This window comes from Drosophila simulans, chromosome 3L, assembly GCF_016746395.2.
Source record: "Drosophila simulans strain w501 chromosome 3L, Prin_Dsim_3.1, whole genome shotgun sequence".
Lineage (NCBI taxonomy): Eukaryota > Metazoa > Arthropoda > Insecta > Diptera > Drosophilidae > Drosophila > Drosophila simulans.
The window spans coordinates 8,346,526-8,362,744 of record NC_052522.2 but is presented as its reverse complement, the minus strand read 5'-3'; the positions used below and the strand labels follow the sequence as shown (position 1 = coordinate 8,362,744).

The following is a 16,219-nucleotide window of genomic DNA, read 5'->3' as shown; positions in this document are numbered from 1 at the left end:
CTATCTTGTTTTTAGTCTTTAATATGTGGTCAAAAATTTTTTCTTAATGTGAGCTTTCGAATTTTAAATTCACCCGCTCGACAATCGAAATATATTCGATAATTCACTCGTCCGGCGACTGCGACCACTTTATAAGGTAGCGGAATCCCTCTATTTGTTGTCAGTCGATCGGAACTACTTTGCCACCAACATTTCACGTCTTGGCAATTATCTTAAAATTGTTAACAAAATGGCCCTGCCGCAAAAGCATTTCAAGAGGGGTGAGTGGGGGCATTTCAAGGTCATCGGGATAGTGACGTTGCAAAAGTTTGCAATTGATTTCATAGTTTTATCTAGACCCCACTTCGAGAGGCGTAAATTACGCAGAGATAGAGATTTAATTTTAGCCCAAGCATAATGGAAAACTTTCCGCTGACGTCACAAATCACCCTTCAACAGGTTCGCCCAAACCGGAGATTCCCGAGGATGGAGTCCTGCGTTACTACTCGATGAGATTCTGCCCGTACTCGCAGCGTGCCGGTTTGGTTTTGGCCGCCAAAAAGATTCCACATCACACGGTTTACATCGATCTGAGCGAGAAACCAGAGTGGTACATCGACTACAGTCCATTGGGCAAGGTGCCGGCTATCCAGTTGCCACATCTGCCTGGCCAACCGGCTTTGGTGGAGTCCCTGGTCATTGCCGAGTACTTGGATGAGCAGTATCCGGGCGAGGGCTCCCTTTTCCCTAAGGATCCATTGCAAAAGGCGCTAGACAGGATCCTCATCGAACGCCTGTCGCCCGCTGTCAGCGCCATTTACCCCGTGCTCTTCACCAAGAATCCACCCCCTGATGCCATCAAGAATTTTGAGACCGCTCTGGATGTCTTCGAACAGGAGATCACCAAGCGAGGAACTCCATACTTTGGAGGCAACAAAATCGGCATTGCGGACTACATGATTTGGCCCTGGTTCGAGCGATTCCCGGCCCTCAAGTACACTCTGGATGAACCCTACGAACTGGACAAGACACGCTATCAGAATCTGTTGAAGTGGAGGGATCTGGTGGCCCAGGATGAGGCTGTCAAGGCCACCGCCTTGGATGCCCGAATTCATGCCAAGTTCATGAAGACCCGCCATGAGAACAAACCCGACTACGATGTCGCCTTCCAGCCCTTGTAAAGGATACATTATTGGATGACAGGATGCAAAATACTTAAACTAAAATTGTGAAACCGCCTATTAAGAAAATATTAAACCCATATATAAAGTAGACCATCAAATGTTATTTCTGCCTCTTCAACTGGGATTTGGGTCAGTGCCTGCCTATTATTAATCAAGTTTACTATGATCTTACAGGTTCCACCAAGCCCGAGCTGCCAGAAGATGGAGTTCCTCGTTTCTTTTCCATGGCATTCTGCCCATTCAGCCACCGAGTTTGTCTCATGCTGACCGCCAAACAGATTGAACATCATAAGATCTACGTCGATTTGATTGAGAAGCCAGAATGGTACAATGATTTCAGTCCCCTGGGCAAAGTGCCCGCCCTGCAGCTTACTGGGGTGAAGGATCAACCGACCCTCGTGGAGTCGCTCATCATAGCAGAGTACTTGGACCAGCAATACCCCCAGACACGACTCTTTCCCACGGATCCGCTTCAGAAGGCGCTGGACAAGATTCTAATCGAACGTTTTGCTCCAGTGGTCAGTGCCATTTATCCTGTGCTGACTTGTAATCCCAACGCTCCGAAAGATGCCATACAGAACTTCGAGAATGCCTTGGATGTTTTTGAAGTGGAGTTGGGCAAAAGAGGAACCCCCTACTTTGCTGGCCAGCACATTGGAATCGTGGACTACATGATTTGGCCTTGGTTCGAACGTTTTCCCAGCATGAAAATCAATACTGAGCAAAAGTATGAGCTGGATGCAAAACGATTTGAGAAGCTGGTATGTTTAAGTAAGCCAACATACGATGCATGTATCTCATCCAAAATCGTTCTATTACAGCTTAAGTGGCGCGATTTGATGACCCAGGATGAGGTTGTGCAGAAGACAGCTTTGGATGTCCAGCTGCATGCCGAGTTCCAGAAATCGAAGACCCTTGGAAATCCCCAGTACGACATTGCCTTCAAGGGCACACCATAGAACGACAACTGGTTTAGCCTAGATCAAATCTTTGGAACCGGTTATGGACTGCATTTATGTTTTATTCATTCCATGCGAACAATTCAAATAAACCAAGTGCATCAGGCATCCTTGACCAGCAGATTGTAGTTGGGTCGACCCAGGCTCCGTGTGCGCAGGAACTCCGCCTGAACCTCGGCCTCCATGTAAAAGGCCATCACAGCCGGATCCCGTTTCATGCGTTCCAGCCAAAGGGTCTGAAAAATGGCATACTAATGTACTTCATCACTCCTGGAATACACGGACGTGCTCACCAGCTGGGGGAAGCGGCTCTCATCGTAGTTATAATCCTCTCCACGCTGCAACTTAAGGAGCTCGAGGCGCTCACACCAGGGCCAAATCATGTAGTCCAGAATGCCCGTCTGTTCGCCACCGAAGAATTCCGTACCACGGCGAGCCAGCTCCTTTTCGTAGATGTCCAGGCCGCTCCAGAAGGGCTCCAGATCACCGCCATCGGATGCCTTGAAAAAGGCACCTAGCACCGCTCCAAATCGCTCGATTAGTAGCTTATCCTGCACTTTCTTCAGCGGATCACGTGGATAGAGTGGTCGCAGTGGATACTGCTCGTCCAGATATTCGCAAATCAGTAGCGACTCTGTGAGCACAGGTGGTCCAGGTTCTCGCACGATTTCTAGAGCCGGCACCTTGCCCTGTGGATTCTTGTCCAGCAGCCACTCCGGCTTGTCTGTGAGATTAATGTAGATGCTGTGATACGGGATCTGCTTGGCGTCCAGGACCAGATGCACCCTTTGGGCAAATGGGCAGAAGCGCATCGAGTACAGGCGGAGGATACCATCCTCGGGAACATCCGGCATGGGTGAGCCTAGCGGGCGCATTTATTAATAATAACAATTATCCTGGTTTCCTGGATCTACCCACCTTTAGCCAAATGCCTGCCGTTACTCATGATGTGCGTGCTCGGGTCCAGAGATGCAAGTGGTGATAGCGATTGCCATGCGAGTGATTTATAAAGTGCGGCTCACTGCCCTTCGCCGGATGGCTTCGCTTACGCGGCTGAACTTGGTGGCTTGCGGCTGACACACATACCAAGCCATGTGGATACAGTGAAGACCCCTTGGAACCTGCACACTGCTTCTAAATATTTATTTTTTAACAAAAACTATTTAAGAACTGATTTCTTCGCCTTTCTAGCCTTAATTAATTTCGTTGTCAAATAAAATATTTTAGTTTTTATTGTTTTTAAGAGCATTAATAAATCTCCTTGTTATAGTTTCATTTTCAGTACCGATCTAAGCCAGCAGATCGTAGTTTGCCTTGCCGGCCGCGCGGGTGCGCCAGAACTCGTTGTGCTGCTCGGGAGTGACATAGAAGGACTGGACCACCGAGTCCGCCTTCAGGAGTGGAATCCACTTGCTGATCTTGGGGAAGCGACTCTCGTTGAAGCTGTACTCCTTCTGCAACTTCAACTCGATTACAGAGAGGCGTTCGAACCAGGGCCAGATCATGTAGTCCACGAAGCCGGGCTTGTTGCCGCCAAAGTATGGGGTGCCCCGCTTGGTCAACTCCTCCTCAAAGATTACCAGTGCCGCCCAGAAATCATCTAGCCCGGTGCTCTGCAAGAGGATCTTCATGAAAGCATTGGTGATGCCGCTGAAGCGCTCCAGCAGGATCTTGTCCTGGGCCCGCCTTAATGGGTCCTTGGGCAGCAGCGGATTCTCCGGATACTTATCGTCCAGATACTCGGCAATAATCAGCGACTCGATGAGCGAGGGCTCACCCTTCTCCGCCACCAGCTGCAGGGCAGGCACCTTAAGCAACGGACTCACTTCCACCAGCCACTCTGGTTTCTCGGTGAGATTGATGTAGACGCTGTGATAGGGCACATTCTTGGCGTTCAGGACGAGATGGGCTCGCTGAGCGTAGGGGCAGAACCTCATGGAGTACAGGCGGAGGACTCCATCGTCAGGGAGGACAGGCTTGGGGGAACCTAAAGATGGAATTTATTTACTTTCTGTTATATTTAAACTTAATTATATTTAGTTATTTTTATAATGTTTCACGGTGGGTTAAACAAATAAATCAATTACGTCATGAGTCACTTGTGGAGCCCTAAAATCCGCACCTGGGTTATTATTTGTTTAGCAAGTCATTGCACTAAAGTTAATGTTGATAGGGCCAAATCGTGATAAAGCTCAAATTTTATCGCTACGTTATCTTTAAAAATATAAATATTATGGTTCATCTGATATCGGAGTGAAAGCTACAGCTCAAAATGTAAGTAAATTTTACAAATAAAATTATTAACTAAATACAAAATCGTGATGAAGTTTAAAATATTATACCTTTCTAACTCTTTTGGCCAAAAATCACAATAATTCATGCCAATAATTTTGTGTAACATTATGAAATATAAAAATCGTTATTCGATCATTAGAATGTTGGAGAACTTGTTTTATAAATAATACTATAAACACTCTAATGACTTGGGCGTTTCTCTTGGCGGCGGCGACAACTGGTTTTGGTTTTCTCTTACCTTTGGCCAAATGTTTACCAGCACTCATTTTGGTTAATTGCAGAACTGAACAAATTCGCTTAACTGTTGAAATGTCGACGGTGAATTGCGAACTGAGTTTTCTCTTCGACGGCGCTCTGTTTATATAAAGTTTGTTTTTTTTAACGCGAATAGGAATAATCGAGCTTTTTGCGACGTGACTCTTAGTTTTGTCGGCTCTTGATATCGCTTTTAAAAACGAATTCTCATCGCAGACGTTTATTTCGATTTAAAACGCTTTGCTACATTTGCGATTTGTTTTGTGGGAAGAGACAATCATTTCCTCCGCTTTATACATAGTACATCTACTTAGTTAGTTAATAATCACGCCTGCTTGTATATATAGATATATTATGTTTTTACATGGTTTGGGGGGAGTTTTATTCGTTTAATTGAACCTCGGAACTGCTACGTACATTTAGAGTTTTAAGTTTATGAACTTTTCGCAAAAAGTTTCGATCGGCGGACTTTCGAAATCAAACCTAATCTATGTACAAAAAAGTTCTCGAAATTTCCGTTCATGCCTTACAAAAAATACAAAAAAGTATTAGTACATATACAACAGAGTTGCTGACATCATTGAGTCGCGATAAATAGTTGTTATCAGTAATTGCATTCGAAAAACAAAATCGAAAAGTAATAAACAATGATTACTACATTTGCTGCTACAATTAATTGTTTATCAAAATGTAAAAAGATCCTTTCGCTGCTTTTGGTCCTACAAATGGGATTTCTTTTGATGCATGATTAATTTTTGTTTTTAATTCATTTTAAAAATGTCCGCAAATGGAAAACATTAAAATTTAATGATTAAACTGTATCGTTTTTTTCCCGAATCAATTGCGCGTTGTTGTTACAGTAATTACATGGGATAAGTAGCTAAAACTAAGTAAATACGTACACTTAAAAAAATTCTACACACTGGAGTTAAATGTTGCTTTGCTTTCGTTTCTGAATTTCTTGCTTTGTCTTGTTTTGCATCGTTGCCTGACGATTCCCATTCTAAGTTTCGTTTATAATTTTCGTTAATTATTTTTTTTGTTCGCAATTTGTATTTTGTTTGTTGCTCTATAAAATATGCAAACTGGTTGCATTTTGATCACGGTTCTTGCTGTTGCATATAAACATCCATCTCACTTTTGATTATTGGAACGACTTGAGATTTTTGAAAAAGAAAAGTTTTATGGCTGCTTTCAAATTTATCCATGGGCATCCGGTTTCGAATCCTTCAGTTTCATTCGCCACTGGTCCAAGGGTGCTCTGAAGTTGATCCCTATGGCTGGCCTTAGCCATTCGGTGAGGTGGATGCTCCAGGAGATGTGGTTGTGGCCACTGCATCACTGTTGCTCATCTTGTGCAGCATGAGGGAGTGCGTCGATCTGGTGGCGGTGGAGCTGGGATACTTTGGCTGCATTTGGCTGTTGGACACTGTGGAAGAGCTGCTGGTCGCCGGCGGCGGCGGTGGCTGCTGGCTGCAAGTGAACAGAGTTCATCAGTGTGCTTTTGCTGGCCCTTAGGACACACACCCCTTCTGCTCGCCATCCTTCTTGCTGTTGAACATGGCCAACTCGATCTCCGTGTGCTGGCTGTTCATGTGGCGCACCCACTCCGCCGGCGTATCGAAGGATCTGCACATGGGAAAGGATGTTATTATACATTCTGGTTCTATAATGGATTTGTAACTCCAAACACTTACGTGGAACACAAATCGCAGAGCAGAGTTACGTGATCGTGATCCATATTGTTCTCCTGTTGCTGAAAAACGAAATATATAATCTGGTCTTAATACTCCAAATAGGTATTGATAGGTATTGATTAAGTGCTTCAGATTAATTCATTGAATGGACGAGTTGATGTCCAAGTACTCACCGAAACGCGGCGTCGTTTCTTTGGCACATAGGTTTTAACAGATCGCAGGGCAAGATTGCTGGAGGCGGATGTGGTGCTCCCGCTGGCACTGGATGGCAGGAGGTTCCTCTCTGTGCCGCCCGTGGGATCGCCGGCATGTGTGCCCAGGTGACGGACCAGCATTTTGGTGTCCTCGAAGGACTTCTGACAGATCTCGCAGACCAGCAGCTGCTTGAAGTTGTTATAGTCGCGCAGCGTGTGCTCCTCGCTCTCCTCGGAGGGTGTTCCGCGATCCCTATTCACCTCCAGCTTCACGGCGGACATCTTGAAGTCGAGTGGCTGCTTGGGCGAAGCCAATGGCAACTCCTCCAGATTGTTGTTGTTCGACGCACTGGAGGCGTTTGGTGGGTTGTTGCTCCAGTCGGTCGGCTCCTGTTTGATGGTGAGGAAGTTGTGCGGATGTCGAAGGTTCGGCGGATGTGATGGTGGTGCCTGCTGTGGTGGCGGAGGCGTGGCTGCCAGGCGGGAGGGCACCACGTGCTCAAAGTGTGGTGCTTCATAGTAGTCCCGAGCTGAGGGGAATAAAACAAGGAATTAGTCATCATCTGCTAGGCTGAGTATTCTTACTCACGTCTTTCGCATGCGCTCTCCCTCCTCAGGCGTCGCTCGAAGACCAGGCCCACCTCGTTCCGCTCACGGAGTGCCTGCTCCTCGTACTCTGTCCGCCGCAGCGTGGTCTCCGCTTGGTCAGCACCTGGTCCGGCGGCCAGGGGACAACTGCTGCAGCCCACCTCCGTGCAAATGGAAATGGGCTGCGATGGCGGGGCACCTGAACCTCCAACTGATCCTCCTCCTCCTACTGTTGTCGTTGTGGAGGTTGGTGGTGGTGGGTGAGACTGCGACTCCAACTGACCGGGTGCCGCGAAACAGCATTTGTCCTCTGGATCGATGGCCACCTCCTTGTTGACGGAAATGCCCAACTTGCTGCTGCTCGCGACGGTTAGAAGTCCTGTGTGGGCAGCCATTTTGGGTGACTTAATGATCACGGGCGAGTCCTTGGGCATCACGGAGGCACCAAGTCCACGAAACTGCTGCTGAGGATTATGGTGATTCAGGTGGCTGTGGTGTGACGACAGGTGGTGGTGATCCAAAGCGAAACGTGTCGATCCACCCGGCTTGCTGGAATAGAGATCTCCCTGAAGTTGCGCCGACATGGTTGATTGTGGCGGCGGCGGAGGAGGCGGCAAAGCGGTTCGAGAGCCATTCGACATGTACATGTTGCTGGCCTCTCGCGGATGCAGATGCCCGGCCAGTGAGTGGGGATGGTGTGTGGTCGTGACCACTGAGCCAGAGCCACCGCCATTGGAAGAGCTGGTGCGGCACAGGCCACGGATCTTGAGGATCTCACCGCCGCGCAGGACCTCGTTGAGTATGTCGTTGGAAACGGTGGCCTCGCCGCTGTACATGTACTGAACCAGGATCTGGATGGCACGATGGCTAAGTTCCGGCGGCAGGACCACATAGAGCACTCCATTGGGATTTGTGATCGGTGCCGTTTCGAACATGGTGGCGAAGAACTGGGACGAAGCACTCAGGATGAATTTGTGGGCCGAGATGCCCACTGTGGGTATATCCGAGGGGATTCCGCTGCTGTTGTAGGAGCTGTACAGAACCACATCGGCGAACTTTTCGTTCCTAAAGGAGAAATATGAAGCGTTAATTTAGCATATTTACGTATTTTGTAGGAATCTTGGAGAATATTAAAGAAGGGTTCTTAGGAAATGAGTGTTTGATCTTCAGACTCTTATACATTTTATGTTTTTTTACTTTAAAAGCTGCTAGCTCAGAATTACAAAAAAACACAAACTTAAAATATGTACGAACTATGGTACAGTGGTACTTACTTATAAAGTGTGGCTATGGAAGAGTTCAGATAGGTGAGGTGTGAGTCCCACTTGAGGTGATAGTTTTCGGCGGCCATCTCTGCGGCCGGCAGCTCCTGTACAACGATAAAATCAATAAATAAATCAATAAATGCCGCCAGTCGGTGGGGTGTTTATTTTGAATACCCCGATCCCACCACACCACCCAAGGTGTGGTGAATAGAGGGCTTAGCCAGCATGCTCTTGTGCCAGTATATTTCTCACACGGAGCAACGGTCATACTCATTCGCTAGCTTCCATTTGTTTACATATTTTAATTTGTGTTTATTTTGAAAATAACAAAATGTCGCAGTTCGACACGCGACTTATTGAGCTGGTTAGGGCTAATCCCAAGCTTTATGAGCGCGAACTTAGAAACGCACCCTACGAAGCGCATAAGAAGCGCCATCCGGAAATCTGGAGCAGCATCGCAACTTCATTAAATTCAGATGGTAAGAAACTGGTAAATTGTATAAATATCCCTTAATTCCTGATTATATTTTAACTTAGCTAGTGCCTGTGTCAGTCGTTGGAACCATCTGGTGGCCAAACAGCGTCGGGAGCTGGCCAAAGAAAAGGCCGGAGGCACTGGCTCCGATTGGAGTCTTCTTCCGCATTTGAAATTCCTGCACCATCACCACTATCCGATAAATCACCGAAATTCGGGTGACCTGAGTAGAAGCACACTTAAATCCAGCGACGAGGTCAACGATGAGGAGGATCCGCTCCAGGAGGCCATGGATGAGCAGCTGGCTGTGGCGGGAGCTGCACCACCACCACCCACAAATCCTGCCCAGGCAACGGCAGTGGCTCCCGTCCAAGCAAAAAAGAGGATAGAAGCCCTGCTCGAAGGACTGGGCGAAGCAAACCGAATTAAGGCGGAGAAACGCATCCTGGCCTATCTATGCAAATGCAATCTGCGCGCCCTCAACGACGAGCAAATCGATGATATAGTTATTTAGGAAGATTGCCAAGATGATATAGTTATAGAGGAAGATTGCCATGATGATAAGTCACTGATCAAATAATTGTTTAATATTAAGTCATTTTTGTTATAGTTTATATCTCTGGACAATTATCTTAAGCGTATGCTAAATAACTTCATTTTCAAATGTATGCTTCCCTAAAAAATATTGTTAATCCATTAATTTAACTAAACTTATAATTGACGCATCGTCTGAAAATAATAATTGCATCTAATGAATTATTCTACTATAGAAACTAATTATTGCATTTTAGTTTTCAACTAAACAAATGTTTTTAATTGAGGCTTAAGATTATCAATTTAAGATTCAAAACAACTGGAAAACCACCCAAACAAAGCATCGTGTCCGCATCAATTGTCGCCAGAGGTCATTTATAGACCCAGAGACTCGGGGGATAGTATAGTAATGCAGTAGGAAGCTATCTGTGTGGCCCAAGCCAACTTTGGACGGGCGGGCGGGGAGCAGGTGGAGCAGGCGAGGGAAAATCGAATTGAGCCACGCCAAAAAACTCCTACTATGACGCAGCTGCTGCTGGGAACTGGTCAAAGAGTCAAAGAGTGCGCGCGCAAGCAATAACATGTCCAATATTCATGTCTGGATCGGATCGGGGGAAGGCCCCCAGCACGGGGACAGGGCGACGACGACGCCAAAACAAGCATTTAGTTTATTAATTTGACGACTGCCGCAGGGGGCGCGGTGTGCCGAAACAAAAACATAACGAGCGAGGAGCGTCGTGCACCCTTAACGACTGATGCCACACTACCACTACCCCCTCGAGCCGACTGAGTCCTCCCGTACTCCCCACGTACATGGTGAACCCTCCGACGCACTAAGCCACTATATGAACTAACTACTCCTACGGCCAGCCACCTACCCACTGGCGCCCATTCCCATTCCCAATCCCCGGACTCAGCTCTTGGTATTAACACCGTATTATCGATTGATTTCCAGCACAAGCACACAACAAAAATCAATAAGCTGCCAGAGCCAAAATCAAATATTGTACAGTTCTGTGATTGTTTGGTTCAGTGTTGTCGTAAAAGTTATAAACAATTTGTAGACTGTAATGTATACTTACGCCTTAATAAATGGATTTTCAAAGTACGCGCCCAAAACGTTTAAATGCTACATTTAACTGGAAATTCACCTTGTCTCGCCACTTGGATTTTTATTTGGTTTTAAATCTCTTTGAATCACTGGATGAATTGGATGGAGTCCGTGGATTTTTGGGGGACCGTGCTTATTCGTTATTTGTTGTCAATTAATAATTTGTTATTGCTCTTCATTGAGAACGCTGGGGAAAACCGTGCGACTTGGACTTTTGAGCTGGGGAAACTGCGCAGCGCGTCGCTTGAGCTTTCGCGTTGGTGGCCACCGAACGAATGAAATCGCAGTCCAAGAAACAGGACCAAAAGGACTCTCCCAGGAGAGAGAGAGAGAGCGAGCGATTGAGATTGACGGGGTGCGAGCTACGAGAGCAGCCCTCGTCCTCACGTGCGCATTGTTATTGTTGTGGTTGGTTCGAAGTTGAATACGAAGCGCGCGTAAAATTGATTTCCCGAGCATATTGATTTTTGGTATCTCACTTGGCCTACACCGCCTCCTCGGCCCCCTGAGTTTCCGCCTGCTCAGTTTCCTGCCCTTCCTCGTCGGCCGCCTCCTTTACCACCTCCATTTGTTCCTCCTGGGATACCGCCTTCTTTTCGTTGTCCTCCTTAGCCATTGCCAGCTTCTCCAACTGCGTTTGCGACGCTGACGATGTGTCCTGCTTTAGGAGTTCCCGCAAAAACATGGTGGCATAGGCAGCCGTGGGCAGCGAGAACTCCAGCAGCAGTGCCATGTAATTGGCCTCAGCTTCAGCTGGTTCTGGTGCAACCGGAATGTTCTTCAATAGCTCCCAGTCGGAGGCGATAAGTGTATCCTCCGGCGAATTGTACATTCTAAAGCTCCACTTGAGATCACTGGACGATATGATCATCTTGCGATAGGCGCCAGCCAACGCGTATGTCTTCTCCTTGTGCTTCAGTTGATCCGAGGAGAGACCCACTTCGGCGAGCATTTCCTCGTACCAGGCACCGCATTCGTTGCTGGGATAGGTGATGTCGTGTCCAGGCAGGGGAAGGACCACATCGGAGAGTTTGTACTTGCCGCTAGCGATGTCTTCTGCTGTGAGCGGGCGAACCTTTCGCTTGAATACCGACTCCTCTTCGATGGCTTCATCGCCTTCGGGGACTTCTAGAGGTTCATCGTTAGGCTCGTCTTCTTTTTGCTCTTCCAAGGCCTCACACTGCTGTGCCTGCTCTTCCACGGCTTCCGGCTGTTCCTGCTCCACATAAACCAAATCACCGGGTATCAATTTCAAGCCGAACTCCTTAATCCTTCTAGACGCTATCCTGTTGAAGATCAGGCTTTGGTAAGCATGTGGATATAGCATGAGCATGTTGCGTGGTATCTGCCGCAGAGCTGATGAGTAATCTGATTCACCAAATCTGGCCAAGCCGTCCAGCAGCTTCTTTTCGATAAACTTTTCACCGTAGATCTGTGCAGCTGCCGCCGCGGAGTCTCGATTTTTCCACCACTCCTCGCGTATGGGACGCAAAAACTCCACATCCGAGTCCCGGGGTTTCAGGATCAGTTCGCAGGCCAGTTTGTAATCGTTCTTGAGCAGAGCAACACCCACCTCATAGGTGGGCACACTGGCGCTATTGCCGAACCGCTGCAAGCCATAGTAGTTGATGAAGCCGCGTTCCTTCAATGATTGCAGTGCCCGCTCGATTTCTTCTCGCTTCTCCTTGGCAATGTGTCGCAAGGCAATACGAAAACGATTGCCCTGCAAGTCGCCCAGCTTCAGTGTATTGGATTCGAATCCAAAGTTGCCGATATTAACATTCCGTTGAGAGCGAGCTGCAACCAAAATGCTCTCTGGTGTACGACGCTTGACGGAGAACTTCTGGGTGGTCTTGGCCCGCTTGTCCTTGATGCCGCTGTAGTTCACCTGCGATGGTCGCAAGCTGTCGAAAAATAATGTTTTGTTAGTATTTAATGTACTGCATTTAAAATTAGATTAAACTTACTTCAGTCGTGCTGCTAAAGTAGAGGCTACATCGCTGGTAACCAAATTGGTTTTGTGCACCAGGAAGGTCACGTAATCCGCCGGAAAGCTCCAGCGTTTGTCACCTATGGAATTCGATACAAAGGAATTCGATAAAAGGGAACTCCCTGGGTAATCATTTCTACTAACCGCGTCCTGGCTTTGGTTTAAATACTTTTATAGTCTTCTTCTCCTCGGCCGGCACCTGTGAGTCTTCCTGGGTTGAGGTTTCACCTTCAGCCGCATCCTTATTTTCCAAAGATGCCTCCTGGACCTTCGGCTTAGCCTGTTGCTGTCCAATGGTGGTGGACAGTAGCTTGCCCTTGTAAAGCTGCTTTATCATCTGGTGGACTTGTGTTCGCTGCTCCTTGTCCAGGGTAGTCACATCAATCTCCAGCTTTTGCTCGATCGCGGGATCGTTTTTGGCCATAGCAAGATTGGCTATATCCTGCCAAACTTCCGGGCCGATTACTGCCTCCAGTTCTTTCCGCCAGTTGTCCAGTTCGTTTTCGGTCACAGCTGTTATTGTATTAGATGCATGAGCATTTTAAGTATGCAGGATAATTGGCGAATACAGACCCACAATAGCCACTTTAGGCACACTGAGATCGTTCAGCTCCAGAACTTTTCCATTGCTATCAATCTCGTTCACGTGAAAATCAGAAAAGCGAGACTTAAGTATTCCCGTGAAGCCAGGGGCCTCCGGGTTAGTGAACTCCGTAATGCCCACTTCGGTCTCCAGCAGCGTGGATTTCTGTTGTGGAGCACTTTTGCCCAACGAAAAACGCCGGTTAACAACGATATTATTTATGGGATTTAAATTGTACCTGTTGCGCTGACCGCCAGCATTGTTTTGGGGGCGATCCTTCTTCTGGCCACGCCAGTTGCTCTTGTTGTATGGTCCGGAATGGTGATTCCTGCGTCCTCTGCCCCGATCCTTGCCCATCTTGATTCAAAATGCACGTTTGAAAAGTTGTCGGCAAATGAAATCCACGTTTTGCAGAACATATGATGTGCCCATTCACAATAAACTGAAACGTTTTTTAGGGTGACCGCATGTGCTATTTATTTGTGATATAGATTTCTTAAATGGTTGTTAGCATAAGATCATCCGCAAATATACAACTTTTTTTATTTATTGTATAATAAATATAATTTTAAGAACATATTTAATATATATAAAATAAAACTTTTGTTAGTATATTTTCATCATTTACACTCCAGTATTTCTTGGTATTTATCTGATGCCAGATGAAGTTCACACTGCGTACGTAACGTAATAAAAAAATGTGCAATACAAAGAAGCATTGGGAATAAGTGTCAAAATTTAGAAATAACCAAAAATACGAAAGGATTAATTTATTAGGTCCAGCCAAGGAAGCAACGAAATGTTACCGCATATAAGCGCCGACGAGGCACAGCCGTCTATGTCGCGAAAGGTGTACATCAATCCCAATTTTCACTTGCAAGGTCAAACGGCGCATCAGCTGCCGTTCCAAGTGCCCTTCCAGGCGTTCCAGGCGCCACTGCAGCCTCAGCCCGCGATCCATATCAATCCGCATTTTCTGCATCGCCAGCGGGCTATGTACGACCAATACCAGCGGGAGCAGCAGGAGCTGCTTATGATGCAACACGTTTCCGCCTCGCACTATCGACTGGATCCAACGATACCCCTACTGGCCACTCCACCTCCTCCGCCCGCCAAGATCATCAGCAAAGTGAGCACGTGTCTCGTACGCAAGCCATTAGTGAAGGCGATTGGTCCGGCGGTGAAGCTCGCTGCTTCAGTACCTGTGCCCACTGTTTCCAACGTGGTGCAGCCTCCATTGGTAAGCATTTCCAAGCGGAAGATTGTGCGGCAAGGGGCATTGAAAGCAGCGCCAGCGGCTGCTGCCCCCCATCCTCCTCCACCTGCCAAGCGCACTAGGTACAAATTAGTGCGTTCCTTATCACTTACCTGCACACCGCTGGTCAAGAAGCGTCGTCCTCTTCGCGAGTTTGTGGGCCAGTACGCACTGAGACGTACCAATGAAGCGCAGCCCAACAGAAAACTGAGGTAATGGAAATAGTCAAGCAACAGGCGACTCTGTTAGACTAGGAAACGTACATCAACTAACTTAACTTTTGTTACAGCTCCAAGCCCCAGGTTTTGAAGCTGGGCGTTAACAAATCCCTGAGCATGGTCAGCATACACGGTGTGATGTACAAGAAGATATCGAAGAACAAGATAACCAAGCTGGATGCCAGTTCCTCCGTTAGGGTAGCCAAATCGGAGAGTGCCAGGACCTTGCAGCGGACCTTGTCCGGCAGAACGCTCTTCGTCAGCGGCAATAAGTTCATTCTAGATCCTTCCGGCTGCCGCCTGACCAGAGTTCCAACCTCATCAACTGGTGGTGCACAGAGTAGCGTAAATCGTAGCATCCTGCGGCGCATCGATATCGGCGGCCTTACCTACGTGGCTTCGCCAAAGGCACTGAATGTCTTCGTACGCACCAGCAATCACGTGTCGCGAGCTCATTTAATCACCGCCAAACAGAGAAGCCTGACGTTGCTCAACAAATCGTTGGTGAAGACTAATGTGCCTTGTGCCATCTTCCAGAAGCTGGGCAAGTGCGTTGCCTACAGTCGTGGCAAGTGCCGCAAGCTGCACGACAAGCGACAGGTTGCCATCTGTGTCAGGTTTGTCCTAGGCCAAGTGAAGAGTTCTAAACCTTCGATGGCGTCCAAGGTTCGAAATTCCCAATGCGGTTATCTTTTTGAAATCATTTACTTGCAGCTTTCTGCGCGGCGAGTGCACCAAACCCGAATGCCTGCTGTCCCATAATGTCACGCTGGAGAAGATGCCCGTCTGTCGGTACTATTTGCGCGGTGTTTGCGTTCGCGAGGATTGCCCGTACCTACACAAGAAGCTGAGCAGCAAGACCGAGATTTGCATTGACTTTGTGCGCGGCTACTGTCCGCTGGCTGCCGAGGTATATGGTCTGCCACTTATTTCCATTGATAACCTATTAACTCCAATACATTTTAAGTGCAACAAACGTCATGAGTTTGCCTGTCCCGAGTTGGAGCGCAAGGGCAAGTGCGAGTTGCCCAGGTGCGTGTTCTGCAAGAAGTTGCCATCAATGCGGTTGGCCAAGGTCAAGTCGCGTCCCAAACTGGGCAGTAAACCTGTCGCCGTCGCGGATACCGCGAAAGAACCGTCTATGGCGGAGGAGTTGCCCACCAGTTCACGGTACTTTGGGTCCCACAAGGAACCAGCGGAAGCAATATTGACTACAGATGAGGTGGAAGAGAAGAAACCTGAAGCGGAGGATGAGGATCAGACGGAAGCGGGTGCCCCTTGCCCTCGACGACGTCCTCAACTGGGAACTCTACCCTCTTTCATTCCCTTAGGTGGCGAAGAAGAGTTGTAAAGCTATGCGAATGCTATGGACCCAACGTTTCAGGTACAAATTAATTCGGCTAAGTATTGATTTTAACGTTTAGTCTAAGATTTAACTTTAGTAGCTTAGTTTCAATTTTTAATAAAATATTCAAAAAGACAAATTTATTTGCGTAAACTTTATGGGTTCGGTAAATATTTGTAACGCTCGAGAAAAAAGGTAAAAATTTGCATTAGATTAAGTTAAAGATTATTACCAGAATACATCACAGTTTTTTCGCGGTGTATACAACCATCTGGCAACATGCCGATCGTGC

The 16,219-nt window shown here is 47.4% G+C and overlaps 7 protein-coding genes across 9 annotated transcripts; 3 read left to right on the top strand and 4 right to left on the bottom strand.

Moving 5' to 3' along the window:
* Positions 1–100: 100 nt before the first annotated feature.
* LOC6737296 (pyrimidodiazepine synthase) lies at positions 101–2,230 on the top strand. 2 transcript variants are annotated; one of them, XM_016169938.3, is made up of 3 exons: positions 110–260; positions 1,338–1,924; positions 1,985–2,230. In XM_016169938.3, the coding sequence occupies exons 1-3, from the start codon at positions 230–232 to the stop codon at positions 2,120–2,122; spliced, it is 756 nt and encodes a 251-aa protein (XP_016031007.1). In that variant the 5' UTR covers positions 110–229; the 3' UTR covers positions 2,123–2,230. The 2 variants fall into 2 exon arrangements, with proteins under 2 accessions (XP_002084137.1, XP_016031007.1); XM_002084101.4 differs by lacking the exons at positions 1,338–1,924; positions 1,985–2,230 and adding an exon at positions 439–1,253 and having other exon boundaries at positions 101–260.
* Positions 2,164–3,207, bottom strand: LOC6737295 (pyrimidodiazepine synthase). Its single transcript, XM_002084099.4, has 3 exons — positions 3,041–3,207; positions 2,416–2,984; positions 2,164–2,358 (listed from the first exon to the last, which is right to left on the bottom strand). The coding sequence occupies exons 1-3, from the start codon at positions 3,066–3,068 to the stop codon at positions 2,224–2,226; spliced, it is 732 nt and encodes a 243-aa protein (XP_002084135.1). The 5' UTR covers positions 3,069–3,207; the 3' UTR covers positions 2,164–2,223.
* Positions 3,208–3,336: 129 nt separating this feature from the next.
* Positions 3,337–4,829, bottom strand: LOC6737294 (pyrimidodiazepine synthase). The gene is made up of 2 exons (XM_002084098.4): positions 4,656–4,829; positions 3,337–4,109 (listed from the first exon to the last, which is right to left on the bottom strand). The coding sequence occupies exons 1-2, from the start codon at positions 4,681–4,683 to the stop codon at positions 3,412–3,414; spliced, it is 726 nt and encodes a 241-aa protein (XP_002084134.2). The 5' UTR covers positions 4,684–4,829; the 3' UTR covers positions 3,337–3,411.
* An 8-nt stretch (positions 4,830–4,837) lies between these two features.
* Positions 4,838–10,713, bottom strand: LOC6737293. Of its 2 annotated transcripts, none has more exons than XM_039293365.2 (7): positions 10,577–10,713; positions 8,426–8,520; positions 7,153–8,216; positions 6,543–7,093; positions 6,370–6,428; positions 6,200–6,301; positions 4,838–6,145 (listed from the first exon to the last, which is right to left on the bottom strand). In XM_039293365.2, the coding sequence occupies exons 2-7, from the start codon at positions 8,500–8,502 to the stop codon at positions 5,959–5,961; spliced, it is 2,040 nt and encodes a 679-aa protein (XP_039149299.1). In that variant the 5' UTR covers positions 8,503–8,520; positions 10,577–10,713; the 3' UTR covers positions 4,838–5,958. The 2 variants fall into 2 exon arrangements, with proteins under 2 accessions (XP_039149299.1, XP_016031006.1); XM_016171107.3 differs by having other exon boundaries at positions 10,508–10,645.
* LOC6737292 lies at positions 8,637–9,677 on the top strand. The gene is made up of 2 exons (XM_002084096.4): positions 8,637–8,895; positions 8,954–9,677. The coding sequence occupies exons 1-2, from the start codon at positions 8,748–8,750 to the stop codon at positions 9,403–9,405; spliced, it is 600 nt and encodes a 199-aa protein (XP_002084132.1). The 5' UTR covers positions 8,637–8,747; the 3' UTR covers positions 9,406–9,677.
* On the bottom strand, positions 10,560–13,577 carry LOC6737291 (pseudouridylate synthase 7 homolog). Its single transcript, XM_002084095.4, has 5 exons — positions 13,348–13,577; positions 13,100–13,287; positions 12,671–13,039; positions 12,504–12,606; positions 10,560–12,440 (listed from the first exon to the last, which is right to left on the bottom strand). The coding sequence occupies exons 1-5, from the start codon at positions 13,464–13,466 to the stop codon at positions 11,021–11,023; spliced, it is 2,199 nt and encodes a 732-aa protein (XP_002084131.1). The 5' UTR covers positions 13,467–13,577; the 3' UTR covers positions 10,560–11,020.
* A 165-nt stretch (positions 13,578–13,742) lies between these two features.
* LOC6737290 (zinc finger CCCH domain-containing protein 3) lies at positions 13,743–16,066 on the top strand. Its single transcript, XM_002084094.4, has 4 exons — positions 13,743–14,576; positions 14,654–15,199; positions 15,297–15,492; positions 15,550–16,066. The coding sequence occupies exons 1-4, from the start codon at positions 13,909–13,911 to the stop codon at positions 15,931–15,933; spliced, it is 1,794 nt and encodes a 597-aa protein (XP_002084130.1). The 5' UTR covers positions 13,743–13,908; the 3' UTR covers positions 15,934–16,066.
* The last annotated feature ends 153 nt before the right edge of the window (positions 16,067–16,219 follow it).

Coding starts and splice junctions, on each gene's coding strand:
- LOC6737291 (XM_002084095.4), bottom strand. CDS start 13,466: ATGGGCAAGGATCGGGGCAGAGGACGCAGGAATCACCATTCCGGACCA. Junction 12,607..12,670: donor TAAACCAAAGCCAGGACGCG/GTTAGTAGAAAT, acceptor CGAATTCCATAG/GTGACAAACGCTGGAGCTTT. Junction 12,441..12,503: donor ACTTTAGCAGCACGACTGAA/GTAAGTTTAATC, acceptor ATTTTTCGACAG/CTTGCGACCATCGCAGGTGA.
- LOC6737290 (XM_002084094.4), top strand. CDS start 13,909: ATGTTACCGCATATAAGCGCCGACGAGGCACAGCCGTCTATGTCGCGA. Junction 14,577..14,653: donor CAGCCCAACAGAAAACTGAG/GTAATGGAAATA, acceptor CTTTTGTTACAG/CTCCAAGCCCCAGGTTTTGA. Junction 15,200..15,296: donor CAGGTTGCCATCTGTGTCAG/GTTTGTCCTAGG, acceptor ATTTACTTGCAG/CTTTCTGCGCGGCGAGTGCA.
- LOC6737294 (XM_002084098.4), bottom strand. CDS start 4,683: ATGAGTGCTGGTAAACATTTGGCCAAAG. Junction 4,110..4,655: donor TGGTAAACATTTGGCCAAAG/GTAAGAGAAAAC, acceptor TTCCATCTTTAG/GTTCCCCCAAGCCTGTCCTC.
- LOC6737295 (XM_002084099.4), bottom strand. CDS start 3,068: ATGAGTAACGGCAGGCATTTGGCTAAAG. Junction 2,985..3,040: donor CGGCAGGCATTTGGCTAAAG/GTGGGTAGATCC, acceptor TGCGCCCGCTAG/GCTCACCCATGCCGGATGTT. Junction 2,359..2,415: donor AGAGCCGCTTCCCCCAGCTG/GTGAGCACGTCC, acceptor GCCATTTTTCAG/ACCCTTTGGCTGGAACGCAT.
- LOC6737296 (XM_016169938.3), top strand. CDS start 230: ATGGCCCTGCCGCAAAAGCATTTCAAGAGGG. Junction 261..1,337: donor GCAAAAGCATTTCAAGAGGG/GTGAGTGGGGGC, acceptor ATGATCTTACAG/GTTCCACCAAGCCCGAGCTG. Junction 1,925..1,984: donor CAAAACGATTTGAGAAGCTG/GTATGTTTAAGT, acceptor GTTCTATTACAG/CTTAAGTGGCGCGATTTGAT.
- LOC6737293 (XM_039293365.2), bottom strand. CDS start 8,502: ATGGCCGCCGAAAACTATCACCTCAAGTGGGACTCACACCTCACCTAT. Junction 7,094..7,152: donor GGAGAGCGCATGCGAAAGAC/GTGAGTAAGAAT, acceptor TATTCCCCTCAG/CTCGGGACTACTATGAAGCA. Junction 6,429..6,542: donor AGAAACGACGCCGCGTTTCG/GTGAGTACTTGG, acceptor TTCGTTTTTCAG/CAACAGGAGAACAATATGGA.
- LOC6737292 (XM_002084096.4), top strand. CDS start 8,748: ATGTCGCAGTTCGACACGCGACTTATTGAGCTGGTTAGGGCTAATCCC. Junction 8,896..8,953: donor AACTTCATTAAATTCAGATG/GTAAGAAACTGG, acceptor ATTTTAACTTAG/CTAGTGCCTGTGTCAGTCGT.